Consider the following 24,842-nt stretch of genomic DNA (forward strand, 5'->3'; position numbering starts at 1 on the left):
ACATTTATATTATTATATAAATATATTAGTTTATTATTATATTATATTACCTAATTTCTTCACGTTTTTCTTCGTATTGTTGCCAACAGTCATTTTTCTCTTCTTCCATAAATTAACGTCTTTCATTCTTTACAATTGAACTGAAACAAACGTGAACCTTTTTTACAAAGTGCCTTTCTCTCGAATCCCAAGTGACCATTAACGTATATCACAAAAATGTCGTTGGGGAAAGGAGTGAAAATGCATGTTGTGTCTTAATATTGAGAGCTTTATTATATATATATATATATATATATATATATATATATATATATATATAGATTACTAAAAGTATATATATATATATATATATATATATATATAAAGCTCAATCATCACAAATTAGATTGTCTTTTAAGAGCATGAAAAGATATTGTCGATTAAAGAAAAATTGTGATATGCTGTTAAACATCATTGACATAACAAAAAGGACTTTAACGTTATGACTATCAATAAAATTATATATCCTGCAATATATCTTTTTATTATTCTATTCCTTATTTCATAATGTAATCTCTCCTTTTTCTTTAATTTTCATCAATCTTATATATTCAATATTTCTATCGTTTTAATCAATTATATTAGGTGAAATTTTTTCCATATAAAATTTATTCCTTGCGTAATATTTTGTTTTTGTTATAAAAGTTTGAAAATGATAAATTATATCTATTTTTAGTTAATTGTGAATCAAGTTATTTATATTAATATAAGTATAATAATTATATTGTTAAAACATTATTTTGTTACTGTTGTATTTCTGTTACTGTTGTTATTCTAAGTGTTTTTTTTTTCTGTTTTTGGGCCCTTTGTGGGTCTTTGGGCTTTTACTAGTGTCCATATAATTTTTTACTTTTTGTAAGCTCTTATACTCAAATTAATGAAAACCTTTTTTACTCATCTTTTCTCTCCCTCGAAGTTTTTTCTTCTTCTTTCTCTGAACTCCTCTTTGCTCACATTTCTTGTTTTGCACCCTTTCTTTTACTGCAATTGACCATTTTCATGTTGGTATCAGAGCTCTTCTTTGAAGAGCTTTGTTGCGCTTCATCTATGATCTCTTCTTGATTTTGTTTCGCCGTTCTTTCCTTACTTTCTTTTTCTTTTTCACTCTTTCGCTTCTCCTCTCTTTTTCTTTTATTTCTCGTTTTCTTGTTCTGTTTTTTCTCTTTTACTCCTTCTTTGGTTTTTTCTGGACAAATTTTACTTTCGGCATGAAGAAGGAAGAGGAGGAATCAGCCCCAAATTATCTATATCTCCATCCAAGCGAGAATCCAGCTACTCCCCTTGTCTCGTCGGTGTTGGACTCTGGCAATTATCATTCATGGAGCCGGTCGATGCTCACGGCGTTAAGCGCTAAGAATAAACTCAAGTTCGTAGATGGAACCGTTACACAACCAGCAAAGACAGATTCCACATTCTCAACGTGGAATCGGTGCAATAACATGGTGGTCTCGTGGTTGTTCCACTCTGTTTTCGTCCCTATCTGTCAAAGCATCGTCTGGATGGACAAAGTTGTAGAAATTTGGAATGATCTCAAAACAAGATATTCTCAAGGTGACATCTCACGCATCTCTGACCTCCAAATGGAGGCATCCTCACTAAGCCAAGGTGAGCTCTCAATCACCGACTATTAATTAAGGGTCATCTGGGATGAGTTAGAAAACTTCAGACCCGAATCTGTTTGCATCTGTAAAAATTGTACTTGCAATATCTCCTTTGTTGTCTCTCAACGAAAAAGGGAAGACCAAGGCATGCAATTTTTGAGAAGTCTAAATGATTAGTATAACAATGTTAAATCCCATGTCCTTTTAATGGAACCTGTCCCACCTATATCAAAAATATTTTCTTTAGTAGCCCAACAAGAACGACAATTGAGTAGCAATGCTTTGATAGCTAATATAAAGAATGTTCAGCCCATGGTAAACAAGAGTAATGTGCAGTCTTCTGTTGTTTGTTCTTTTTGTGGCAAGAGTGGTCATAATGATAGTGTGTGCTTTAAGAAACATGGTTTTCTAAATCAGGATGGAAAAAGGGTCAGTCATAATAGTAATAGAAAGGTTTGCACACACTACAATAGAACTGACCACACTGTTGATACATGCTATAAGAAGCATGGTTACCCACCCAATTACAAATTCCAAAATGGTAAGACTTATTCTGTCAACAACATTGTCGCTCAAGAGGAGTATGATTCTAACAACAATGAGAATGGCGATGCTCATTTTACTCATTAGCAATATCAAATCTTAACCAATCTTCTCAAGCAAGCAAACACTTCTACTAGACAAGTTCAAGTGAATCAAGTTGGATCCTTTGCTGTTGATACAAGCCAACAAGACCGGGACTTTACCTCTGCAAGTAACACACATACCTTAAAAAATCCTTTACTAAATAAATATACTTGGATTTTAGACTCTGGAGCAATAAATCATGTATGTTTTACTTTATCTGATTTTTCCACCTATCATCGTATCAATCCTATTCTCATAAAATTACCCAATGGCCACTATGTTACATCAAATTACTCTGGAACTGTTAATCTCAATTACAGAATTAGTCTTACAAATGTTTTATATGTTCCAACTTTTTCTTTCAATCTTGTCTCTATATCCAAACTTACTTCTTGCCTTCAATGTGATTTAACTTTCTGTTCTAACAAGTGTATCATACAGGACAATAGAACCAGAGACATGATTGGTTCAGCTGATTTGATTGGTGGCTTATATTGTTTAGATAGATCTATTACACAACATGTTTCTCCTTTCTTGAATTGTGTAACTAAAACTGTTGGCATCAAAGATTAGGTCATCCTTCTGATGAAAGACTAAAGATTTTACAAACCTATTATCCTGATATATTTGTTGAAAGGTCCTATTTTTGTGATGCTTTTCATCAAGCTAAACAAAAGAAACTTCCTTTTTCTCTTAGCACTACTGATTCTGCTCACATATTTGATTTAATTCATATGGATATATGGGGTCCTTGTTCTGTTATCTCTATGCACGGTCATAGATATTTTCTCACTATAGTTGATGATTTTTCCCGCTTTGCTTGGATTTTTTCTATGCAAAATAAGTCTGAAGTTAGAGCTAATGTTGTGAGTTTTATTTCTTACGTTGAAAACCACTTTCAAACAAAAAATCAAATCTATTCGTACTGATAATGGTGTTGAATTTATGATGAAAGATTTTTTTGCTTCAAAAGGCATTTTACATCAAACTTAATGCATAGAAACACCCGAGCAAAATGGTATTGTTGAACGAAAGCATCAACATATTTTAAACATTACAAGATCTCTCCTTTTTCAATCTAAACTCCCTGCTAATTTCTGGAATTTTGTTGTCCAACATGTTGTTTTCTTAATTAATTGTATTCCTACTCCTTTTCTCAATAATGCAACACCATATGAAAAATTGCATAGAAAGTTGTGTGACATTTCTGACTTGCGTATCTTTGGTTGTTTGTGTTATTCTTCTACTCTTGTTGCTCATAGAAAGAAGTTGGACAATCGTTCTGTTCTTGGTGTCTTTCTTGGTTTTAAACCACACACCAAAGGTTTTATTTTTCTAAACTTAAAAAGTCACAAAATTGAAATTTCCAGGAATGTTATTTTTTATGAAAATTGTTTTCCATATCTTTTGAAAAATGAAAAAGATCCCAGCATCCTTTCCCTTCTCATACCACAACATTATGCTCAAACTTATGATGATATAAATATGCATAATGACCATGGTTCTCCTAATAATAATGATGATGATCTTTGTGTTGATAACAATGATGTTCCTGTTGCTACCCTTAGAAGATCTGACCGTAACAGGAGGATGCCAATCTATTTGCAAGATTTCCAGACTAGCAGCAATCAGGCTAGTACCAAGTATTCCATACAAACTTTCATTAATGTTAATTCCTTATCCTCTAATTTTGACATACCATAATGTCTCTTTCTTGTCATGATGAGCCTCAAAACTATGAGGCTGCCATTCAGAATCCTCTTTGGGTTCAGGCAATGCAGAATGAATTAGCAGCCCTTGCAGCCAATCAGACATGGAGTAATACAGATCTTCCCCCTGGAAAATCTACCATTAGTTGTAGATGGGTTTACAAGATCAAATATCACTCAAATGGTACCATAGAACGACATAAAGCCAAGCTAGTAGCAAAAGGCTACAACCAAATGGATGGCCTAGACTTCTTGGATACGTTTGCACCAGTAGCAAAGTTAACCACTTTAAGGCTTCTCCTGGCTCTTGCTACAACAAAAAATTGGGATCTTAAGCAATTGGATGTGAACAATACCTTCCTTCATGGTGACTTAAATGAAGAAGTTTACATGAAGCTTCCCTCTGGTTTTCCAGCAGCAAATAGAAATAAAGTGTGCAAACTTCAAAGGTACCTTTATGGCCTCAAGCAAGTCGGACGCCAATGGTATGCCAAACTTTCTAATTTCCTCAAATCACATAACTATAATATCTTTACTGTTGGCCACTCCCTTTTCTTGAAACATGATGGAGAAAAAATAACTGCACTCCTTGTCTATGTGGATGCCATAGTCTTAACTGGGAACAACCTCGCTTCATCAACATTAAGAATTTAGGGGATCTTACATACTTTATTGGCCTAGAAATTGCAAGGACACAACACGGGTATCCACCTTAGCCAGCGAAAATACACCTTAGATCTCCTTACAGAAACTGGTATGCTTGCTTGTGCTCCCTCTCTCACACCCATGGCACATACTCTTCATCTTACTGTTGATAAAGGAGAAAGGCTCAATGAAGAAGAAGCTACCTCCTATAGAAGATTGGTAGGACGCCTCATTTACCTTACCAATACACGCCTAGATATTGCCTATGTTGTCAACCACCTCAGTCATTTTGTATCTGCACCTACCAACATTCATTCTCAGGCAGCTCTCCATGTTCTCAAATATCTAAAGGCCTCTCCTAGTGATGGTCTTTTTCTCCATAACAATACTCCTATACAGATCAAAGCGTACAACGATTCTGATTGGGCTACTTGCCCCGAGACCATAAAATCCATCACGGGTTTCTATATATATTTGGGTGAAACTTTGATCTCCTGGAAATCAAAGAAACAACAAACAATTTCAAGAAGCTCCTCTAAAGCTGAATACAGAGCATTAGCTGCCACCACCTGCGAAATTCAGTGGCTTGTCTACCTTTTACAAGATCTTCAGATTCCCTTCATCCAACTTGCTCTCTTATATTGTGATAGTCAGTTAGCAATCCAAATTGTTCACAATCAAGTTTTTCACGAAAGAACAAAGCATATAGAAATTGAATGTCATGTAGTTCGTGAAAAACTCAATCAAAGACTAATGAAGCTGCTCCCTATCTCCTCTTCCATGCAAACTGCTAATTTTTTCACGAAGCCCCTTCCGCATAACATGTTCAAGACCTTATATTCCAAGCTAGGAATGAAGAATATATATTCCCAACTTGAGAGGGGATGTCAAAACATTATTTTGTTACTGCTGTATTTTTGTTACTGCTGTTATTCTAAGTGTTTTTTTCTCTTTTCTGTTTTTGGGCCCTTTGTGGGTCTTTGGACTTCTACTAGTGCCTATATAATGAGTGCTTCTTCCTGCACCTCCATCCCTTCTTCAACCACTCCCATAGTAAACTTGATTTTACTATTATGCCCCTCAGTAAAATAATATTAAAAAATTAAAAGTAAACCTAATTTTACCTTTCCACATTTTGTTTTAGCACTTTGCCTCCTTTCAGCCAGCAGCAGAAGCACGGCGGCACCCACCCCTCTCCTTCAAAGAACCAACACGTTCACCTCCTTTTCTTCAAACCACCAACAAACGTTCATCCTCTCCCAACAGCCTCCATCCTCCCCTTTAAAGCAGCACCACTCACTTCCATTCTAAACTCCAAATCATTGTTCAAGCATTGAGCTTCTTCATCCAACACTGAAAAGGTTAGTTCTGGATTCTTTGTAGAGGAATTGTTTTAAAGCATGCATTGTCTTTGTTCCGCATCATACAGATTCTTAAATCCGGTAGTGTGTAGGTAGGTTTCGTATTTAATAATCTGGTAGTCTTTTTCTATAGTTCCAAATTGTGTGAGTTCCGGATTACATAGGTTTTCAGATTAAATAATCCGGTAGTGTTTAATTAGTTCCGGATTATATAATCTGGTATGTGTTTTAATGTCTCAGATTATGTATTAGTGTTGTTGTTTAAGTTGGTTTCGAATTAGGTAATTCGGTAGTATTAATTTTAGGATTTCGGATTAGCTAATCCGGAAGTGACTTTTTTTTGGATCCGTGTTTAGTTTATTTTGTTTCCCGTTGAAGAACTTTTTTTAGATTATGTGTCATGGTTCACCTATGACAGATATGGCTAAAACAAGAGATGGTGGATCTCAGGGTCATGATCGAACAAGACTAACGACATCCGTCCGTAGAAGAGATCGAGGTGTTGTGGAGGAAAGAATTGGTGTTGATGTTCATATTGATAATGACAATCAACAAGAATTACATGATGATGGGCAAGTGGACCAGGGAGAAGGGTTTCCTGGAGGACCTTCTGATATGTCTTTGCTGGTAAATTTTGCTGACCATGTTGTTGTTAAGCTTTGGGAGGGTGAGGTAAGAACGAAAAAACCTTCAATTAAATTGTCTTTGTTAACTATTGTTTAAATTGATTTAATTATATTAAATATATACAAATTTTGTATTAGGATCAGGGACAACTTAAATTGGTATCCCACAGTAGGAAATTACGTAAATTTGGGATGTCTCATGCTGAGATTGAGGTTCTTATTCAAAATTCTGAATTATTTAGTCTGTGCAATATAAGCTATAAGGTGGGGGACAAGGGGTTGATTTCAGCCTTTGTTGAAAGATGGCATGCTGAGACAAACTCCTTCCACCTTCCCATAGGTGAGATGACCATCACACTTGATGATGTGTCATCTCTTTTACACCTCCCCATTTTGGGTCAATTCCCTATGTATGTGCCCTTAGAGTACAACGAAGCTGCAACTATTTTAACTAAGTTATTAAGGGTTGAGGAGGCTCGTGGGAAGGTTAAGATGAGGCAGCGTTGAGGCGTCCACGTACGATTGAGTTGGTTTCGAGATATATATGTGGAATGTTGCGCTCAAGAGGCTTGGAAGTGTGCTGCTAGAGCTTACTTGTTGCATGTGGTTGGATGCACTATTTTTGCAGATAAAAGGGTCACATTTGTATATGTTTCGTACTTGTTGTTATTCAACAATCTTCGTATGTGCGGTGGATACGCATGGGGAGCAACAACACTTACACATCTATATGAGCAGTTGAGGGATGCCTCCTACTTTAACACAAAGCAGTTGGGCAGTTATGTGACACTTGTTCAAGTATGAAACCATACAAATAATTAGCAATCACATGTTACATTCCATAATTTTTTGTATTAAATATTTTATAATTAATATGATCGAATTACGCAGGCATAGATTTATGAGCACTTCTCGGGCATGGGAAGAAGGGATATTAATCCCTCATATGAGGAGGTACATCCACGGGAAGCACGATACATTGTTGCCCATCAGATTTGTGCGGTTGGTGATGTGCGGTGCAGTTGGATGGGCTCACACACGATGACGTCATTTGGACTCCATATGAGGACCACAGATTGAGCAGGCCATTTGAGACCATTTATTTATTCTCGGGTCACCTACGATTGGGCAGCTTATCACAGAGACATATGCCCGAGCGTGTGTTGTGCCAATTTGGCTACGAACAGAGCATTCCACCATCACCGATGCCGACTGAGAGTCCTGGTGCACATGTCATTGATCTAAGGTGGTTGCAATTTGATCACCACTTGGTGACAGGTTTGACAGCTGCTTCTAGTCCATCTGCATGTGTTCCTGAGTACATGTCTTGGTTCAGGACGGTGTCACACCCATACATTCGCAGAGGTGAGCTTGGAGATCGACCAAGTGTTGTACCACGTCGTCGCCTTCTTAGTCCAAATGTTGAGCAGGCAGGTCTCTCATCTCAAGATGAGCGTGCACATTCGGTAAGTTTTTTTTTTTTATTGTTATGTGATTAAACAATATATTTGAGAAGTTTAATTTATTTTGAAGTTGGTGCAGGGTATATTTAGGCACATTGTTAGTATTCTCCAACGCATGATAGATTGTCGTTAGGTCACTGAAGGCACTGACGCATATGAGAGTACAGAGGCAGCACTGCATTTAGCCCGAAGCGTGACAGATGACGGGGCGGTGTACACTAGACGATCACGTAATGTTCGTGGACGTCGTTGATATTTTTTTTATTACATGATTGTAATAATAGTAACTTTGTATGTGTACAATATGGTTTAATTAATTTATGTTGTGGTGTTTGCTATTTTATTTTTATCTGACATAAACACGAATTCATTATGAATCGGAACTGAAGTAATAAATTATGAATCAGAAGTTAAATAATAAATTATGAATAAGAACCCCACATAATAAATTATCTCTACATCAATCGTCTCCAAGGTTCACATATGTCAGACTAATACTAATTAATTGGGTAAAAGATTGCATCCGACCAACGTAATATGATGACCATAACCTTGCCTCTGGGTAACAATGTGTACACCATAAAATGTTTGCGGTAGGTATGGGACAATCATCAACCATTTTTACCTGCACAAAGTGTGAATCATATACATGACCAATACATAGTAATCGGTGTAGACTAACATCGGTAGGGGGTGCAGTACGCAATGGGAAAATAGTAATATTTTGTTTCAAAGACAAACAGACTAAGATATTATTGTATCTGCTTGCTATTAAGTATCCCATATCTGGTATTGTCATCCATTTGTCAACACTAGCCTGCAAAATACAATAATGAAATTAGATAGCATACAAGTTCAATTAATCAATGCACATGACTCTTTTGAATATACACTTACCACTAACAACTCATCCACTAGTAGGGATCTCTTGATATGTTCTACCCGTTGATGACCACCTAACAATGTTGCGTATTCTTCACGCCACTGAAATATTTCTTTGAATAAATCCATTCTGATAAGTGGCCATGACTTTTCACCCATCCCCAGCAAGGAGGCAATAGCACGAAACCCACAATGTTCATCCGCTTTAACATCTATTACATCCAAAATATAAGGGTGACATTTCGGATGAAATTGATTAAGCATGGGAATTGCATTGGTGTTGGCCGTCACCTTAACCTTTTCCTTAGGAGTCTTCAAAGATGATGAGCTATCGTTTATAATATGGATGCGATCTACATGCTCAAAATATGAAGGGATGTGTTTTGTAGACCTTTGAAATTTGTTTGCTTGACTCTTTTGGGATCATTTTGTCTTAACTACATTAAGTGGTGCACATAATGTTGTCATGTCTGGGTAGGCAATTTCAAGCAACTTGTTTTTAATTGTCACTTTGCCGCACATGTCAACCTATTTGAACCGGGATAGAATGACATCCCATTCTTGTTGAATTGACAACTCAGATGATGAATCACATTCAAATAAATCTGAAAAGCTTAGTCTCGTCCACATAACATGAACTTCATTAAGAGGAATGACACACATAGCATATCTGGCTAATTCACAAGCACATGATAATCCGTGAGTCCGTCTAAGTACACATCCACAACATTCACTATCAAACCCCACATCATTGACCCGATCAAACTCTTCAGCAATGAGAATCAGAGCATGTCTAGATACAAAGCCAACCAACATTTTATACAACTGCACATTGAATGTGTGTCCTATCACATGTAGACTCATTTCAAAGGATGCCTTGATTTCGTTATGTTGAAGTATAATAACATGCTTGATAGCATCCCAACATGAGCACAAGTCTCCCATGTTATTTTGTAATATTCGTTTCAAAGACCAATGAGCTGATTCAACCCTGTATAAGTATAAAACATAAAACAATTAGACGTTATACATGTTCTAAACAAAGTAAAGGCATTGATATACCTGTTTGATGTTGTATTTCCTAAATGCATTAATGAATCTGTCCAACACTTTACAAATTTTTCTTTGTGCGGAATAATCCATGTGTTCTTCACATATTCAACAAGTAATGGCCACGGTGAAAAAATAGTTTCAAAACTTTTAATAAACTCATCAAATTTAGCAATATATGTACAGTCAATGATAGTCCTCCATGAATCCATCACAACTTCCCAAGCCTCGACAGAATCAACCAACATTTTACACTTTGCTTTAACATTCTTATTGATATGAAACCGACAAAGAAGATTTCTTGCTTTAGGAAACACAATATTGATGGCATTCATCAAAGCAAGATCTCTATCACAAACAATGACTTCAGGCCCCACATGCGATGTCAAAAGTGACCCTCTAAATTTTTGTAGTGCCCATATGAAGTTCTTTTCCTTCTAGCTAGATAAGAATGCAAAACCAGCAGAAAAGGGCAAACCTGTACAAGTCACACCAACAATCTCAAGCAAAGGCAGTCGATATTTTTTTGTTTTGTAAGTTGTATCCATCAAGAATACAATGTTAAATGCATTCAAAAGTTTCACAGCATCAGGATGAGTCCAAAAACCATCATTGTACTTTCTGTAACTACCCCCCCCCCTTTTCACAGCCTAACAAGACATATGTTTTTCTCCCTTGCTTTCCATTTGCTATGTCAGACCTAATAATGACAATAACAAAACCAAGTCTATAAGCAACCCTACGGACCCATTCAAGTAAGTCTTATCGTGAAGGAAAAACCTACACAAAATTATTCCAACAATATTACAAAAATCACTTCTTCAAATTATAAAGCAATAAACATAAATAGAATGAAATTTTATTCACCTCATCTGTTGTAAAATGAGTACCATAATCCTCTTCAACTAATTCATGTTGATGCACATAATTCATTAATTCTTCCATATATATCATTTCTACTTCATCCGATCTTTTTGTAATCAATCCAACCTCCATGTCCATACTTACACCTTCATTCATAAAACATAAATTTCTATTTTATTCTAATTTTCATAAATTCACACAAGTATGCAAAATAAAAACAACATTCAATTACCCTTCCGGATTGTGTAATCCAGAAGTCAAATAGTACCTTCCAGATTAGATAATCCGTAATGAATTTCACAACTTCAAAGTGACTTCCGGATTGTCTAATCCATAAGTCAAATTAAAACAACAAATTGCATTCTGGATTACATAATCCATAAGTCATACACAATTCGAAAAAGTGAGTATGTTTGTTCCGGATCCGGTATACCTCCAGTTTAACTAATCTGGATTACTTTAAAGTTGTCTTACAGATTGTAAAAACATTCCAGATTATAGGGGTGGATAACATGAAGTTCATTGCTTAAATTGTTACGGATTATACAATCCGGTGATCTAGCAGATTAACCTAATCTGGGGAAATAAGTGTTTAAAGCACCGAAGACTTACCTTAAAATGACGACCTGAGAATACGAGTCGTGAAGATCACCACCACAACAATACTGTTGGCACCACCACCACGGTTACCACTGACACTACCACTACAAACACCACTATCACCACGACTACAACAACAGCAAGCACCAAGCACCAAGGACCAAACACCTTCGTTTTCACTACGCGAAAAAAGGTTAAACAAATTTTCTATTTTTATCTTTTTTACTAAAGGAATTTTAAAAGTGTATGGAGGTGGCTCAAGAAGTGATGAAAGTGCAGGAAGAAGCACTCCTATATAATTTTTGACTCTTTGTAAGCACTCCTATATTTCTTAGGGATGAAAGTGCAGGAAGAAGCACTCCTATATAATTTTTGACTCTTTGTAAGCACTCCTATATTTCTTTTCTCTCTCAAAGTTTCTTCTTGTTTTGGCACCTTTCTTTTAATGCAATTGACCATTTTCATGGTATATGTTTAAATTCAAGCATTAAGTCCGCTTATCACTATTTGAGAATCCCTTTCTTTTACAGAAAAGAAATAGCCAAAAGTAAAAAGAAAAAAAGTAATATAATGCATTCGTAAATTAAACTCAATCTGCCATTGTCTTTCCAAACTAAAATTTAGACTTTCCAAGTTCTTAAATCAACTCGCTAGTTCACACATGATATAATCCAAATACTTGAATCATAGACTGCGTTCCTCGAGTAAAAAACACAACTACGAAATGCGAACCAGTTAAATATTATTAAACAAAAACAAGTGAAAAAACAAAACAAAAAGGGAAAAAAAATAGAAAGATGGGATAACAAACAGCATAATTAATACTCAGGTGCCCTGATAGGGATACGAATATGTTATAAAATGCAACCAAAAAGGAAAAATAACGATCAGAAACAGCAATATGAGAATTGATGCTTTGATCGAACTTCAAATACATAATATACTTATTCTCGTTTTATCTCTTCCTGCGACCTTTTCACGCTATTTTCCCTAATCGGGGATTCAAAAAACCCACACCAGTTAGAGTGAGGCTATTAAAATCCTTCTCAACGATAAAAAAATTCATAGTGGCAGAAAAGGAGGAACCACTCAATGAAAGTCAGGCTTCTCCGGGTACGTGCAGCCAGGCCTTTGGATGATAACGTTGGCTGCATAACACCCAGCCCTCACGCATTCTTCAAGGGGCTTCCCCTTCACCAACTGTGAAAGAAATCCTCCAACAAATGCATCTCCTACAAAACCAAAACCAAAGTACATTATCAATTTATCAAGTTTCCTCAAACATTTGAATAAACAAAATCACAATCTAGCATGCCACTACAAGGATGCAATATCTATATTCCTACCACAAGTATTTTAGCAGGAAAGACTATTGGTTGAATCTTTCTAAAAAACATAATATGTATATTTATGGTATCGTAATAGTGAATTTTTAATAATTATTTAAAAACGACACTTATTTACAATGAAGAATAAGAAAGAAATACAAAACATAGAGAAAGAGCGGAAACTATAACTTGCACGCATTTAAAACAATTGCCCATAAACTCAATTGTACATATAACTTTCCTTAACGTCTAAACACTAAAAGCGAAGAACTGTGTACCTGCTCCATTTGTGTCAACTAATTTCTCTTTAGGTAATAGTATGACAGGGTACAATTTCACTTTCCCATCCTCGGCAACACAGACAGGATCTGCACCTTGTGTGATAACGGTAATCCTTTTATGTGTTCCCGATGCCTTTGGCAACTTGGAAATCTTTAAAGCTATTTCCTCCACATTATCAGTCTAGTCAGGAAAAGAGTCAAAATACATAATAAGTAACAAATTATAACTTCAAACAGAAACTGCAAGCCTTCCTATCTTCTGAGTAATGAATGAATGATTACCTCCCAGCCTTGAACTTTAGAAAATGTTCTTGCTTCCGTCTCATTTCCAAAAACATAATCCATATATCTGAATCCAAGAATGTACATCGTTAATAAAATCAATATGTAAATTTTTCTTTATTAAAATTAAAGAGAGAAGGATACTTACGGTAGCACTTTCACCAGTGCATCCTTGAAGAACTCACAGATAAAGGGAGCGGAAAGGTTCATCATGAAGGTCTGCATTCATGAATGGAATACTTATTTTTAGAAACTGCTAGTAAAATGAGAAGGACAAGTTCGAATCATATCTAACCTTGCTATTTGCAGCTGCGTGTTCAGCAACTAATTGAATGGAATCAGGGGATACAGTGAGGAAAAAACCAGAAATATAGAAGTACTTGGCCTTTTCAACTATTCACAAAACAAAACACACGATAACAAATGTCGGTCATCTGAATTATTCAGTATATGAGATAGAAAAGGACAATACATCAACAAGTACCTAATGCCCAATTTTCTGGTTTGATCAAATGCTCCGACTTATAGCAATTTGCAGCAGATAAGTTAGCAACGAGTGACCTGTATTAGATGCAATCAAATAGGAGGCTTCAAATACTTGTTTTACGATCAAATATATGTTAAGCTGAAGTATACTATTTAAAAAAAAACATAAATATAATTATTGATTTCTATAATAAGGAGAATAGAAACTCAAGGAAAGTTTGACCGTCAGACCTTTCACCACCAACCACACAAACAGCACAAGTTCCCGTAGGTGCAGTATCGATTTCATAGTAGTGAACCTGATTGTTGAATGAATAGAAATTTAATTTCAGAAATGAAATTCTAAGCGACAAGACAATCAAAGATAAACTTACCTTTACACCATCAAGTGAACATCTCTTCTTCATCTCCTCCCCAAATTTGTCCTTTCCTATGCAGCCTATGTAACCTGTGGCATTAGGTACTTGAAGCATCCACTGTTACAAGGTGAAGGCAGATGATTAGCTACACAACTACTGCAGACTCAGCTCACTACATAAAAGAAAGAACATACCTGAGCAACCCGGATTGAATTCTGGGTAGCACCTGCCGGTGAGAAAATTATAAAAATCGTCAATATGAAATGTGCACTTTCATCTCTATTATTTCCCGCTCTTTTAGTAAAGCTAGAATCTGTGACTAGAAATCCAATAATTCGGATCAAGTGTATTACCTCCAGCAATGTACTCCACATTAGATTTGCTAGCCAATTCATCATACCTGAGATGATTGCCAGATCATATGAAAATTTATAAAAAAAACTTATCCTAAAAAGAAAATATCCTCCAATAAAATACTAGCCCAGAAAATAAATGTAGTAAGGAGAGAAAACTAAAAAATCTTTCTAGATGTGGAGGCTGAATATCTAACCAATAATTACATCAAGTTCTAATTTACAAATTTTCTAAAAATATGTACATTGAGTATTTAGTAAAAGAGATAGGTAAAACTTTTGATTTTCCTGAACAACATTCTAGCATAAAGCATTAGCAGAGGGCAAAACGGATAAGTGGGTATAGCGGTTTTATACATCCCAAGGACTAGAATCACATCATATTAATAATATTTATATGAAATTAGGAAAATGCCACAGTAACAAAATAATTTTAATACATCCCAAGAACTTGAACCACATCATATTAATAATATGTATATGAAATTAGGAAAATGCCACACTCAGCCGAGCCAAAATAAGAGTAGGTTAATAGAATCGCCAATCAACCAACACAAATTCCTTTGTCTCTCATGTGTTTTCAGACAATAAACATTGATAGTAGTATATATGAATCCAGCTCAACTTTGGAGTATAAAAATTAGCTGAAAAAACTGCCCGAAAGCTGAAAAACTAGGCTAAAAAATTTGGTAAAACTAGCTGATCAACAGGTTGAAAATTGTAAAATAACAATTAAGGACATGATTAATTATTGACAAATCTAAATATTAGGTAACTAATACATTTTCAATAATTATAATTTTTTTTTAAAAAAAATTATGCGATTAAATTTCAAGTCATATTTGTGTAACAATGTATTCTTCAATATAATTTAAAATAATTATTATTTCTCAATAAAAAAAAATTTATTATAAACAAAATTAAATAATTGAATCGTTGAAACAATAGTAAACACGTATAACATTAAATCAATAATCCAAAAAAGTGTAACAGTAAAACAATAATCTAAAAAAATAGTCATATGGGGTTTGAATATTAGGGTTTTCTATTTTTACGGTAAAATGGTAAAAATATAATTTCATCTGCATACATTGTTTTGAAACACTAATATATGAGTAGCTTGTTGCAATAAGCTAAAAGGTATTAGGAAAAAAACATTGTCAAACACAGGAAATAATTTAATCAAAATTTCATCTACTAATATTATCTATAATCCAGATGAAATGTTTAACCAAACACACTTGATTGGGAAAGGTATAACAGTTTTAAATCTTCATACAAATTCCCCTGATTGTTAAACCAAAAATGCATTTAATGCTTATATGTTTTCAATATATTTCATAGATTTAATTTCCGAATTAAGCCTTTCTTTATATATAGAATCAGTATTAAGATGTTTTATTGTAGTAGAATAACATTTTTTGTTTTTTTTAAGAAGCTTTTTTTCAATAGTTAAGAGAAAAGCAATTGTAATAAGTACTTGTCTAATTCACAGCTTCCTGGAAATATTTATAAAATAAAATAAAATCATTTTCCATAACTCAAGTCATACCGACACCTAATAAAGTAGGAAAAATTACAAAAAAAAAAAAAAAAACTGAAGTGCATGAATCCATAAACTTGAGTTCAATAATCTCAAACTCAGTCCACTTCAAACCAAGCGTGAATGTACGAGTAAAACAACTCTTACTTTACAAATCTCTTAACTCTAATTTTCGTAAGCACGTGTTTTAACCTTTTTTACCCGAAAAACTGATTTGGCATTTAAAAGAGCTTTTAAATGTGTTTTCATAGAAACATTTCACTCACTCAACCAACGGAAATGAAAGAAACAAGGCCTCAGTTGATATACGCAGAACGAATAACAAATTCCAGTGGCTACGCGAGACACAAAGTTGCAAAGATACAAGAGAAGAGGAGAAAAATCTTACATAGGCTTGTGCTTATCCTCAGCAAGAATCGCATCGTTCAACTTGATACCGTATCTGTTACACAAAAACAGAACAATAAGCGTTAGATCTGATCCGTCGCATCTCATTTTCTTTCAGATTTTGACAAATCAATCACGCAATCAACCTCTCCAACACTCTTCTTCTCAGTTCTAAGCTCAGAATAGCAATATTCCGCAACACATCATCATTAATAATGAATAACCACTAATATTCTTATCCGTTAATAATAATAGTGGTTTAAACATAAAGAAATGTGAGGAACCAACCTTTGCAAGAAATCGTCGTCGACGATGGCAGAGATGTCAAGGAGAGGGTTACACATTCCGAGGAGAACGCCGTCCAACTCCATTGATGCGAGAGAGGAGAAAATAGAGAGAAGAGAAATGTGAGAAGTGGTTAAAGTAGGAGTGAACGAATGAGATGCAGATCTAATATTGTGAACATATGGCTTTCTTTTATAGGCGCTTTCACACCTTTTTTTTTCGCTTTTTTTTTGGGCTAACCGGGCTTTGTGGGATTGGTGGGATCGCACGATTAAGGGAGTTTTATTACACTGTCAGTAGAGAGTGAATTAAAGTATTGGAACTATATGACAAAATTAATATACAAAATTTATTGAGTTTGATTTTTATGTTCTGTATAAAATATTGAAATCAGAGATTATACTAGTAGATACTATAATTAAATATCAGACTGTGCACGATTATGATTTCCTAGAAAATAAAATATAAGAAAGTGGAAATATTAATTATTACAAAAATAATGTAAAACAGCATTAAACAAAAGTTATTAAATATAACCTCATTTTTAAGAATATAAAGTTTTTTATGCTCAAAGCATTCATTACAATCCATCAATTTTCATGCAAGGTCATTTTGTATTAATTTTAACAATGTAGAATGATAAAATAAATATAACTTTTTAACTAAAATATAATTTTAATATAGAATTTTTGTTTTTTTTTATGTTATTGTGATGTTTAGATCTGCTACCCTCACCAATCCCCCGGTCCCAATACACCAACCAAGGTGGGACCCAAAGCGGAAGTGTATGGCGCACCACACAAAATACCCTAATTTTCAATTCGTGGGTCACTATTTTGTGTTTAAATTACTACTGCTATTACTATTGAGTACCTAAAAATCAATTGCATTTTTTTGTCTGTGAAACAAAATTCAAAATGAGAATGATTTAAAATTACAATGGCCGTTAACAAGACATCACATACCACCAACTTCAGCTATGACTAACCGTAGCAGTATAGCACCTACCACAAACATGGAATTCCTTTGGAAGAAGAAGAAAAAAGATAGAGAATATATATACTTATACAAAATCTACTAATAATAAAATCAATTACCGTCATGGATTTCTCAAATGGTCCATTGGGCCTCTCTCTTCTACTTTTTGATAAAAAAAAATGAGTGTTGCTGCAGTCCCAGAATCTACCTTGTTCCTGCCGGTTGATCAGATTGTCCTTCGTGCGTAGCTAAGACCTGCGTATCAAGGACTCCTTTCTTCCTCGTTCCCAAACCTTCACCCTTCGTCGCCGTGAATACCTGAAACAGAGAGAACAAAGGGTGCCCTCGCGACCGTTTGCACTCCGACGCTCAAGTCAGTAATGGCAGTAAACACCGTGCACCTCCGTATCGGAACACCGCAACTACGATGTTCTGAAGGTGCGTAACTGTATTCCAATTGTATTCTCTCTCGTTCTCAAGTCACTCGTGCGTACAGTGTGTAAGCACAAAATGAATAGAACGTGCAAAGCGTCCCCACTAAGCCTTTCAGAAAGGCTTATTACCTTTGGCTTTCGTGCTTCTGCCACGTGTTTCCTCATGACTTAAGCGTAACTCAGCGTGAACCTTGAGAAGTGCGTCTTTGGGGTCGAGGCGGGTAAGTTTTTTAGGCGGGTAAGTTTTTGAGTTTTCTGCTCATCGAGTGGGGAATAGAGGCGAACCCCGACAAGTGTGCGGCGATTCTAGCAATGAGGAGTCCCGCCTCGATGAAGGAGGTGCAGCAGTTGACAGGGCAGATGACCGCTCTGTCCAGGTTCGTATCCGCTGGAGGAGACAAGGGGCATCCTTACTTCCAGTGCTTAAAAAGAAATAGTAGGTTTGTATGGACCGAGGAGTGCGAGGCAGCATTCCTCAAGCTCAAGGAGTATCTGGCGGCTCCTCTCGTGCATTGTAAGCCACGGACAAGTGTGCCCCTCCAATTGTATTTTGCGGTAACCGAGTGGGTGATCAGCGTTGTGCTGGTTCAAGAGCAGGACCAGACCCATAAACCTATATACTTCGTAAGTAAGGTCTTGCAGGGATCGGAGGCGAGGTATCAATCTTTAGAGAAGGCGGCTTTGGCGGTGGTGTTCTCGGCCAGGAGGTTCCGTCACTACTTCCAAAGCTTCACGGTAGTAGTAATGACGGACCTCCCCATCTAGAAGGTGTTGCAAAAGCCAGATGTCGCAGGGAGGATGGTCCGTTAGGCGGTGGAGCTATATGAGTTTGATATCCTGTACGAGCCTAGGACGTCCATCAAGGGACAAGTATACGCAAACTTTTTGGCGGAGCTCTTACCAGGAAGCACACAACAAGAGGAAGAGGTGGGCTCCCAGTGGGTGCTCTCGGTGGATGGGTCCTCCAATCAGCAAGGGAGTGGAGTCGACGTGGTCTTGGAGGGGCCAAATGGTTTGCTGATAGAGCAAGCCCTGAAGTTTGTGTTCAAAGCAAGCAATAACCAAGCAGAATACGAGGCCCTCATAGCTGGGATACTCTTAGCCAAGGAGATGGGTGCGCGGAGCCTGCTGGCGAAGAGTGATTAACAACTGGTCACGGAGCAGGTAACCGGGGAGTACCAAGCCAAGGATCCACAGATGACGGCATATCTGAGATACGTTCAAGTGCTGAAAGGAGCGTTAGTGGCGTTCGAGTTGGTCCACGTCCCGAGAGAGCAGAATGCCCAAGCTTACCTGCTCGTCAAGCTGGCCAGCTCAGGCAAGGGGAGAAGGCAGAGGATGGTCATCCAGGAGACCCTCAAGACGCCACGGACGTTTGTGGCGGATAACAGGGTGGACGTCCTCCAGATCAACGCGTTCAAAGGAAGGCTGAGGAGTCATCGATCCTTGATTTAGGACACGGCGAGGGTCCCCAGCATAAGTGTTTACCCGGCCTCGCCAGAAGAGGAAGACCTCATGCAGGTGTGCGTCCTGAAAGATGGGGACACGTGAATGACGCCCTATAGGCGCTACATCGCGGATGGGATCCTCCCAGCAGAGCCTGAAGAAGGCAAGAAGATAAAGAGAAACTCCGCGAGGTATACTCTCGTGGACGGGGCACTGTTCAGACACGGGTTCACGCACCCGATCTTGACATGCGTGAATGGAGATGAGTGTACAAAGATAATGTTTGAGATCCATGAAGGAATTTGCGGAAGCCACGTAGGAGGAAGGTCTTTGGCGTCCAAGGTGGTCCGCGCATGCTTCTACTGGCCGACAGTGAGGGAGGACTATGTAAGGTACGCCCAGCGGTGCAAGCAGTGCCAACTGCATGCCGACTGGCACAAGGCGCCTCCAGAGGAGCTGAGGTCAATTTATAGCCCATGGCCTTTCCACACGTGGGGAATTGACATTCTCGAGCCCTTCCAGTTAGCAATAAGGCAGATGAAGTACTTGATAGTTGCCATCGAGTACTTCACGAAGTGGATAGAAGCAGAGCCGGTGGTGCAAATCACCGCACACAAGGTACAACATTTTTGTCTGGAAGATCATTGTGTGTCGCTTCGGTGTACTGAGGCGCCTTGTCTCAAATAACGGTAATCAGTTTGCGAGCCAATAGCTGATAAAGTTGTGTGTAGAGTAGACATCAAGCAGGTGTTCGCATCTGTCGAGCACCCTCAGACAAACGGTCAGGTGGAGTCTGCTAACAGAGTCCTACTGAGGGGATTGAAGAGGAGGATCGAGAAGGCCAAAGGAACTTGGGCGGAGGAGGTGGAGAACAAGTTGTCTCCCAAGTGGACCGGGTCCTTTAGGGTAACCGAGGCTCGGGGGAACGGGTCGTACAAGCTTGAGACTCTGGAGGGAGGCCCCCTTCCCGCGCACTTGGAATGCGGCAAACTTGAAGTTCTATTTCAGTTAAAAACTCTATGTAGTATACAGTTTAAGGGGGACACTCTTTTTCCCTTTCGGGGGTTTTTTTAATGAGGTCACCCAAGTAAAAATCAGTTTGAACATACATTGTCTTAAGTTTTCCTTTTTATAATGTAAAGAAACGCTAAAAAGAAGTGATGCGGTTCAGTAAGACACGAACCCACCACCATGGTGTTTAGACACCTTAGCAGGAGGGACGCGGATATCTCCTCTGGGCGTGGACACCAAGCGCGCAAACCGCCTTGGACGTTTAGACACCCCGAAGGGAGTGGCGGGGAGCGCACTATTCGGGCGTGAGCGCCGAGTGCGAAAGGTAAGCATAACATAGTTAAAATTCGGGCGTCTTGTCCCTGGACAGGAGTTAACAGATTCCTTCGGGACGCCTCCTCCCCAGGTGAGAACGACTAGCCCTGGTTGCCTGATTTTAGATACCTCGCAAGGAAGTGGCGGGGGGCACCTCCTTCGAGCGTGGGCATCAGGCAGAAAGGAAGTTCAAAGTAGTGGAGAGTCAGGTAACTTGGTGCAGATACACGCCAGATAGGAGAAGCGTCATCCTTCGGGAAATCTTCTCCTTGGGCGTAAACACCAAGTCCCTGGTCACCTTGGTGTTTAGACACACCAGGGACGATACGACACTGCTTTTAACAGGCCTCTCCTCGGGCGTGGGCACCAAGTGCAAAGAGATAAGGACTAGTTGCCTTAGTGTTTAGACACACTGGAACGATACGACACTGCTTCTAACAGACCTCTCCTCGGGCGTGGGCACCAAGCGCAACTTTGTCCCAAGTGTCTAGACACACTGAGGACGAAACGATCTTACTCCCGGCAGGTCTCTCCTCGAGTGTGGGCACCAAGTATGAGTAAGTGAGCTTCGGCCAAGATAAGTCCTCCTTCGCCCTTGAGCGATGTCGAGACCAGGGAAGACAAGTCCTCCTTCGCCTTTGAGCGATGTTAAGGCCAGTAACACATTCGACAGTAGGCGCCTCAGGGCCACGAATGTTAAGCAAAGATCAAGCTAAGAGTTTCTTGCGAGTTAAGTAAGGAAAGGGATTGGGAGCAAGTGAGAGACATACACGTCTGACTTAGCAAGAAAAATACGAAGGAAGAGCGCGTGCTACCTATTGTCAAGGAAGTAGCAAAGCTAAGCGAAGGAAAGCAAAGATAAATAACATAAACATCTTGAAAGCTAAGAGTAAACAGAGGTAAAGCTTTAAAAGTGTACAAAACAAATAGCAGTGTTTAAATTTTACAACGAGAAGGAAAGTCAATCATCTTCAAAAAAAACTCTATGGGCACGACTCTTCCTTCGACGACGTGTTTAGTAGGGCCGTAATTGGAGACGTCCATCTTAGGGTGTTCGCAGACCACCTGATACAGGGCCTCTTCAAATCCGGTAGCAAAGGCGTTGGAAGCATCGTCGAGGAGCTCCTTCTCGACCTTTTGGGAACGTGCAGCCTGGGAGGCTAGTTCTTTCTCCATGGCTGCCAAGGCCTCAGCCTTCTCAGCAAATTGTTTGGTGAGGTCCACCTTCATCAGGTCAAAGGCTTTGTTCTTGGCGGCCAATTCAGTTTTCAGCAAATCAAAAGCTTCATTTTTTGCAGTGAGGTTAGCTTCTACCTTGCCTAAGTTTACCTCTTGAGATGCGCAGCGTGCCTCAAGGTTGGTGACTTTGGTTTTGGAGGGCTCGGCGACAGCTTTCAGCTCAACTATTTGTTCATAAAAGGGCACTAACTTGGCCACAAGTTCAGTATATGTTTGGCCCGTTGCATGAAGTCTTTTGTTGGCTGCCTCTTCAGCCTTCAGTGCCACTTTCAGAGCCTCTTTGATGGCAGCTTCTTGATTGAACCAACGACGAGCTTGGTCGTTCGTTTGTTCTTTCAGCAAGGCCAACTCCCTGGCCTTAGCTTCAGTTTCCTGTCGCCAAGAGCTGGCAAGTGAAAAGTATTCCCAAAGGAACGAAGAGCATTGATGGAGATCAAGCTCAAGTGGACATGGAGGCCAATCATCAAGAGCAAGAAAAGGTTGAGGCTCAAGTGGAGGACGCCCATGGAGGTCAAAGCCCACATCAAAGGCTTACAAGAAGCATGTTTAAAGCTTTAGGAGCTAGGGAATGTTTATTTTCTCTTTTTGTAATTTCTTTGGTTGAAGGTGCTTAGAGGGAAACATTAGAAACCTCTATTGTTAAAGCATCTTTTAGTCTTTAGTTATGAGTCTTAGGAGGGGGGGTGCGTTAGTAGATAGGTGTAGGAGTAAATAAGGAGGTGCCAAAGTGAGAGAAGAGATCACACCTTCCTCATGACTTGTTTTAGGCGCCGATTGCATTTGTTTTTAGGAGGGAATTTTGAATTCTCTTAGCTTGCATTTCAGCACCTCTAGGCTATAAATAAAGGTGCTGCCCTTGTACATTTCAGATTTGAATTTAGACTAAAGAAACTATACTTAATTTTTGAGAGAGCATTGGAGAGCTTTGTGCCTTCTTCTCTAGTCTTATCTTGATGGTTCCATGGTTACCTCAAGTGGCGGCTTGCACACTTATCTTGGAGTCTCCATCCTCCTAGTGGCGTGATCATCCAACCATTCCTCCATCTTCATGAGCTTTCTCTTCTCCTTCCTTCCTTCTCTTTCTATGTTCATGTATTAGCTTGTGTTCCTTGTCTTTTGGTTCGGCATTTTCATTTTCCAGCTGCTGTTCTTCTTCTTTTTTTATTTTAGTTCGGTGCCTTTTAATTTCCAGCACTTCTAATTCAGTTTTCTTATCTTTTATTTGGTGCAAATTAGTTTTTGTGTTGTTCAATCGGTGCCTTTGCCTTTTCTTTCATTTCAATCGGTTCAGTTTGACAATATGTGGAACTTCCATATGAGTTTGTGTTTTGGCACTAGTTTTGGTGAGTTCTTGTTCATAGAACCTTGATCCAATTCTATGATAAAGTGCCTATCTCATAACCAACTTAAGATGATTCCTAAGAATGTCAAGAATCATTCTAATTGTGCTAGTGGAATCATATCAAGCATTCTCCTCCATGGCCTCGCAAGATAGGTCTTCCGGGGGTACCTGCTGGAAACCCTTCAGTAAGTATTGGATGGCCTGAGGAAGCTCTGGAGCTGGTGCAGGAGTGGGCTCAAGGATGGTTTCAGCTCCCTCCCCCAGCACCATATAGTTAGGAGGTGTGAGGGCACTAGGAGGGTGATCCCTTAGAGGTCCAACATCTTTATTAGAGGTGGAGTGGATGTAGCCACTCTGGTAGTCCTCCTCCCCTTGAAGACTAGGCCCTCAGCGGTATCTTCCTCGTCACTGGAGGGAACAACCACCACCCCTTTTCCTTTGTCAAGGGAGACTGATGAAGATGAAGTTCCAACCATGGCCAAGGGGATGGCCTCGATGGGAAGTGTGGAGGTGGGAGTTGGAACGGTTTGAGGTGAAGGAAGGTTTGGAGTGGTTTGAGCAAGCGCAGGTTGATGTGAATGCAATAACAAGAATACATGATTTTTTGACATTCTTAGGAGCAACTTGAGTTGGTCATGAAATGGCACTTTACTTAGAATTGGATCAATGTTCTAATTCAAGAACTCACCAAGACTTTGCACCAAACCAAAGCTCATATGGAAGTCCATATATTGTCAAATGGAATCAAACAACAAGGAATGAAGAACAAGAATTGAAAGTTGGACAGAATTGAAATATACAGCTACTGCACCAAATAGAAAATGAAAACAAAGCTGGAAAACACCATTTAAACGGTGAAAACGATGAAGAACACTAAAACAAACAAAATTACCGATTGAAATTGAAGAACAAGATGAAGGAAGATGACTTATGTGATTGAAGCAAGGATTGGGAATGGACACGCCACTTGGATGATGAATGTTCCAAGATAAGTGCAGATTTGCCGCCACTTGAATGCTCCCAATGCATCACAAGATAAGACAAGGAAAAGGAGAACTAGTCTCACAATCACTCACAAATGGAGCATAGTAACTTTACTCTATTTTTCCAATCTGAATTGTGAAGGACCTAAGCCCTCCTTTTATAGGAGCAAGGGCTGGTCATTTACATAGCTTATTCCCTAAGCTACCCAAAAAGCTCCTAAGATCACACCCCCTTACTAAGCTCACTCTCCAAGCTTCTAGAATTTTCTAAAGTAAAGCCTAAAGATGCTTTTACAAAAGAGGTGTCTGATGTTTCCCTCTAA

General features: G+C 38.3%; 3 protein-coding genes across 3 annotated transcripts; 1 reads left to right on the forward strand and 2 right to left on the reverse strand.

Annotated features, from left to right (window-relative positions):
* Window positions 1–1,247: 1,247 nt before the first annotated feature.
* Window positions 1,248–2,270, forward strand: LOC137829298 (uncharacterized). Its single transcript, XM_068636102.1, has 2 exons — window positions 1,248–1,644; window positions 1,891–2,270. The coding sequence occupies exons 1-2, from the start codon at window positions 1,248–1,250 to the stop codon at window positions 2,268–2,270; spliced, it is 777 nt and encodes a 258-aa protein (XP_068492203.1).
* Window positions 2,271–8,682: 6,412 nt separating this feature from the next.
* Window positions 8,683–11,005, reverse strand: LOC137829299 (uncharacterized). Its single transcript, XM_068636103.1, has 6 exons — window positions 10,871–11,005; window positions 10,016–10,440; window positions 9,492–9,944; window positions 8,969–9,281; window positions 8,813–8,888; window positions 8,683–8,696 (listed from the first exon to the last, which is right to left on the reverse strand). The coding sequence occupies exons 1-6, from the start codon at window positions 11,003–11,005 to the stop codon at window positions 8,683–8,685; spliced, it is 1,416 nt and encodes a 471-aa protein (XP_068492204.1).
* Window positions 11,006–12,267: 1,262 nt separating this feature from the next.
* Window positions 12,268–17,022, reverse strand: LOC137828839 (adenosine kinase 2-like). Its single transcript, XM_068635573.1, has 12 exons — window positions 16,775–17,022; window positions 16,488–16,541; window positions 14,557–14,603; window positions 14,398–14,429; window positions 14,219–14,320; window positions 14,076–14,143; window positions 13,843–13,919; window positions 13,654–13,751; window positions 13,507–13,577; window positions 13,359–13,425; window positions 13,074–13,257; window positions 12,268–12,699 (listed from the first exon to the last, which is right to left on the reverse strand). Exons 1-12 carry the CDS (start codon window positions 16,855–16,857, stop codon window positions 12,557–12,559), a joined length of 1,026 nt encoding a protein of 341 aa, XP_068491674.1. The 5' UTR covers window positions 16,858–17,022; the 3' UTR covers window positions 12,268–12,556.
* Window positions 17,023–24,842: the final 7,820 nt, after the last annotated feature.

This window comes from Phaseolus vulgaris, chromosome 7 (assembly GCF_000499845.2).
Source record: "Phaseolus vulgaris cultivar G19833 chromosome 7, P. vulgaris v2.0, whole genome shotgun sequence".
Classification (NCBI taxonomy): Eukaryota; Viridiplantae; Streptophyta; class Magnoliopsida; order Fabales; family Fabaceae; genus Phaseolus; species Phaseolus vulgaris.

Coding starts and splice junctions, on each gene's coding strand:
- LOC137829299 (XM_068636103.1), bottom strand. CDS start 11,005: ATGGACATGGAGGTTGGATTGATTACAAAAAGATCGGATGAAGTAGAA. Junction 10,441..10,870: donor CTCATTTTACAACAGATGAG/GTGAATAAAATT, acceptor TTATCTAGCTAG/AAGGAAAAGAACTTCATATG. Junction 9,945..10,015: donor GGAAATACAACATCAAACAG/GTATATCAATGC, acceptor ATACTTATACAG/GGTTGAATCAGCTCATTGGT.
- LOC137828839 (XM_068635573.1), bottom strand. CDS start 16,857: ATGGAGTTGGACGGCGTTCTCCTCGGAATGTGTAACCCTCTCCTTGAC. Junction 14,604..16,487: donor GAGGATAAGCACAAGCCTAT/GTAAGATTTTTC, acceptor CAATCATCTCAG/GTATGATGAATTGGCTAGCA. Junction 13,920..14,075: donor TGTGTGGTTGGTGGTGAAAG/GTCTGACGGTCA, acceptor CATCTAATACAG/GTCACTCGTTGCTAACTTAT.
- LOC137829298 (XM_068636102.1), top strand. CDS start 1,248: ATGAAGAAGGAAGAGGAGGAATCAGCCCCAAATTATCTATATCTCCAT. Junction 1,645..1,890: donor GGCATCCTCACTAAGCCAAG/GTGAGCTCTCAA, acceptor TTTCTTTAGTAG/CCCAACAAGAACGACAATTG.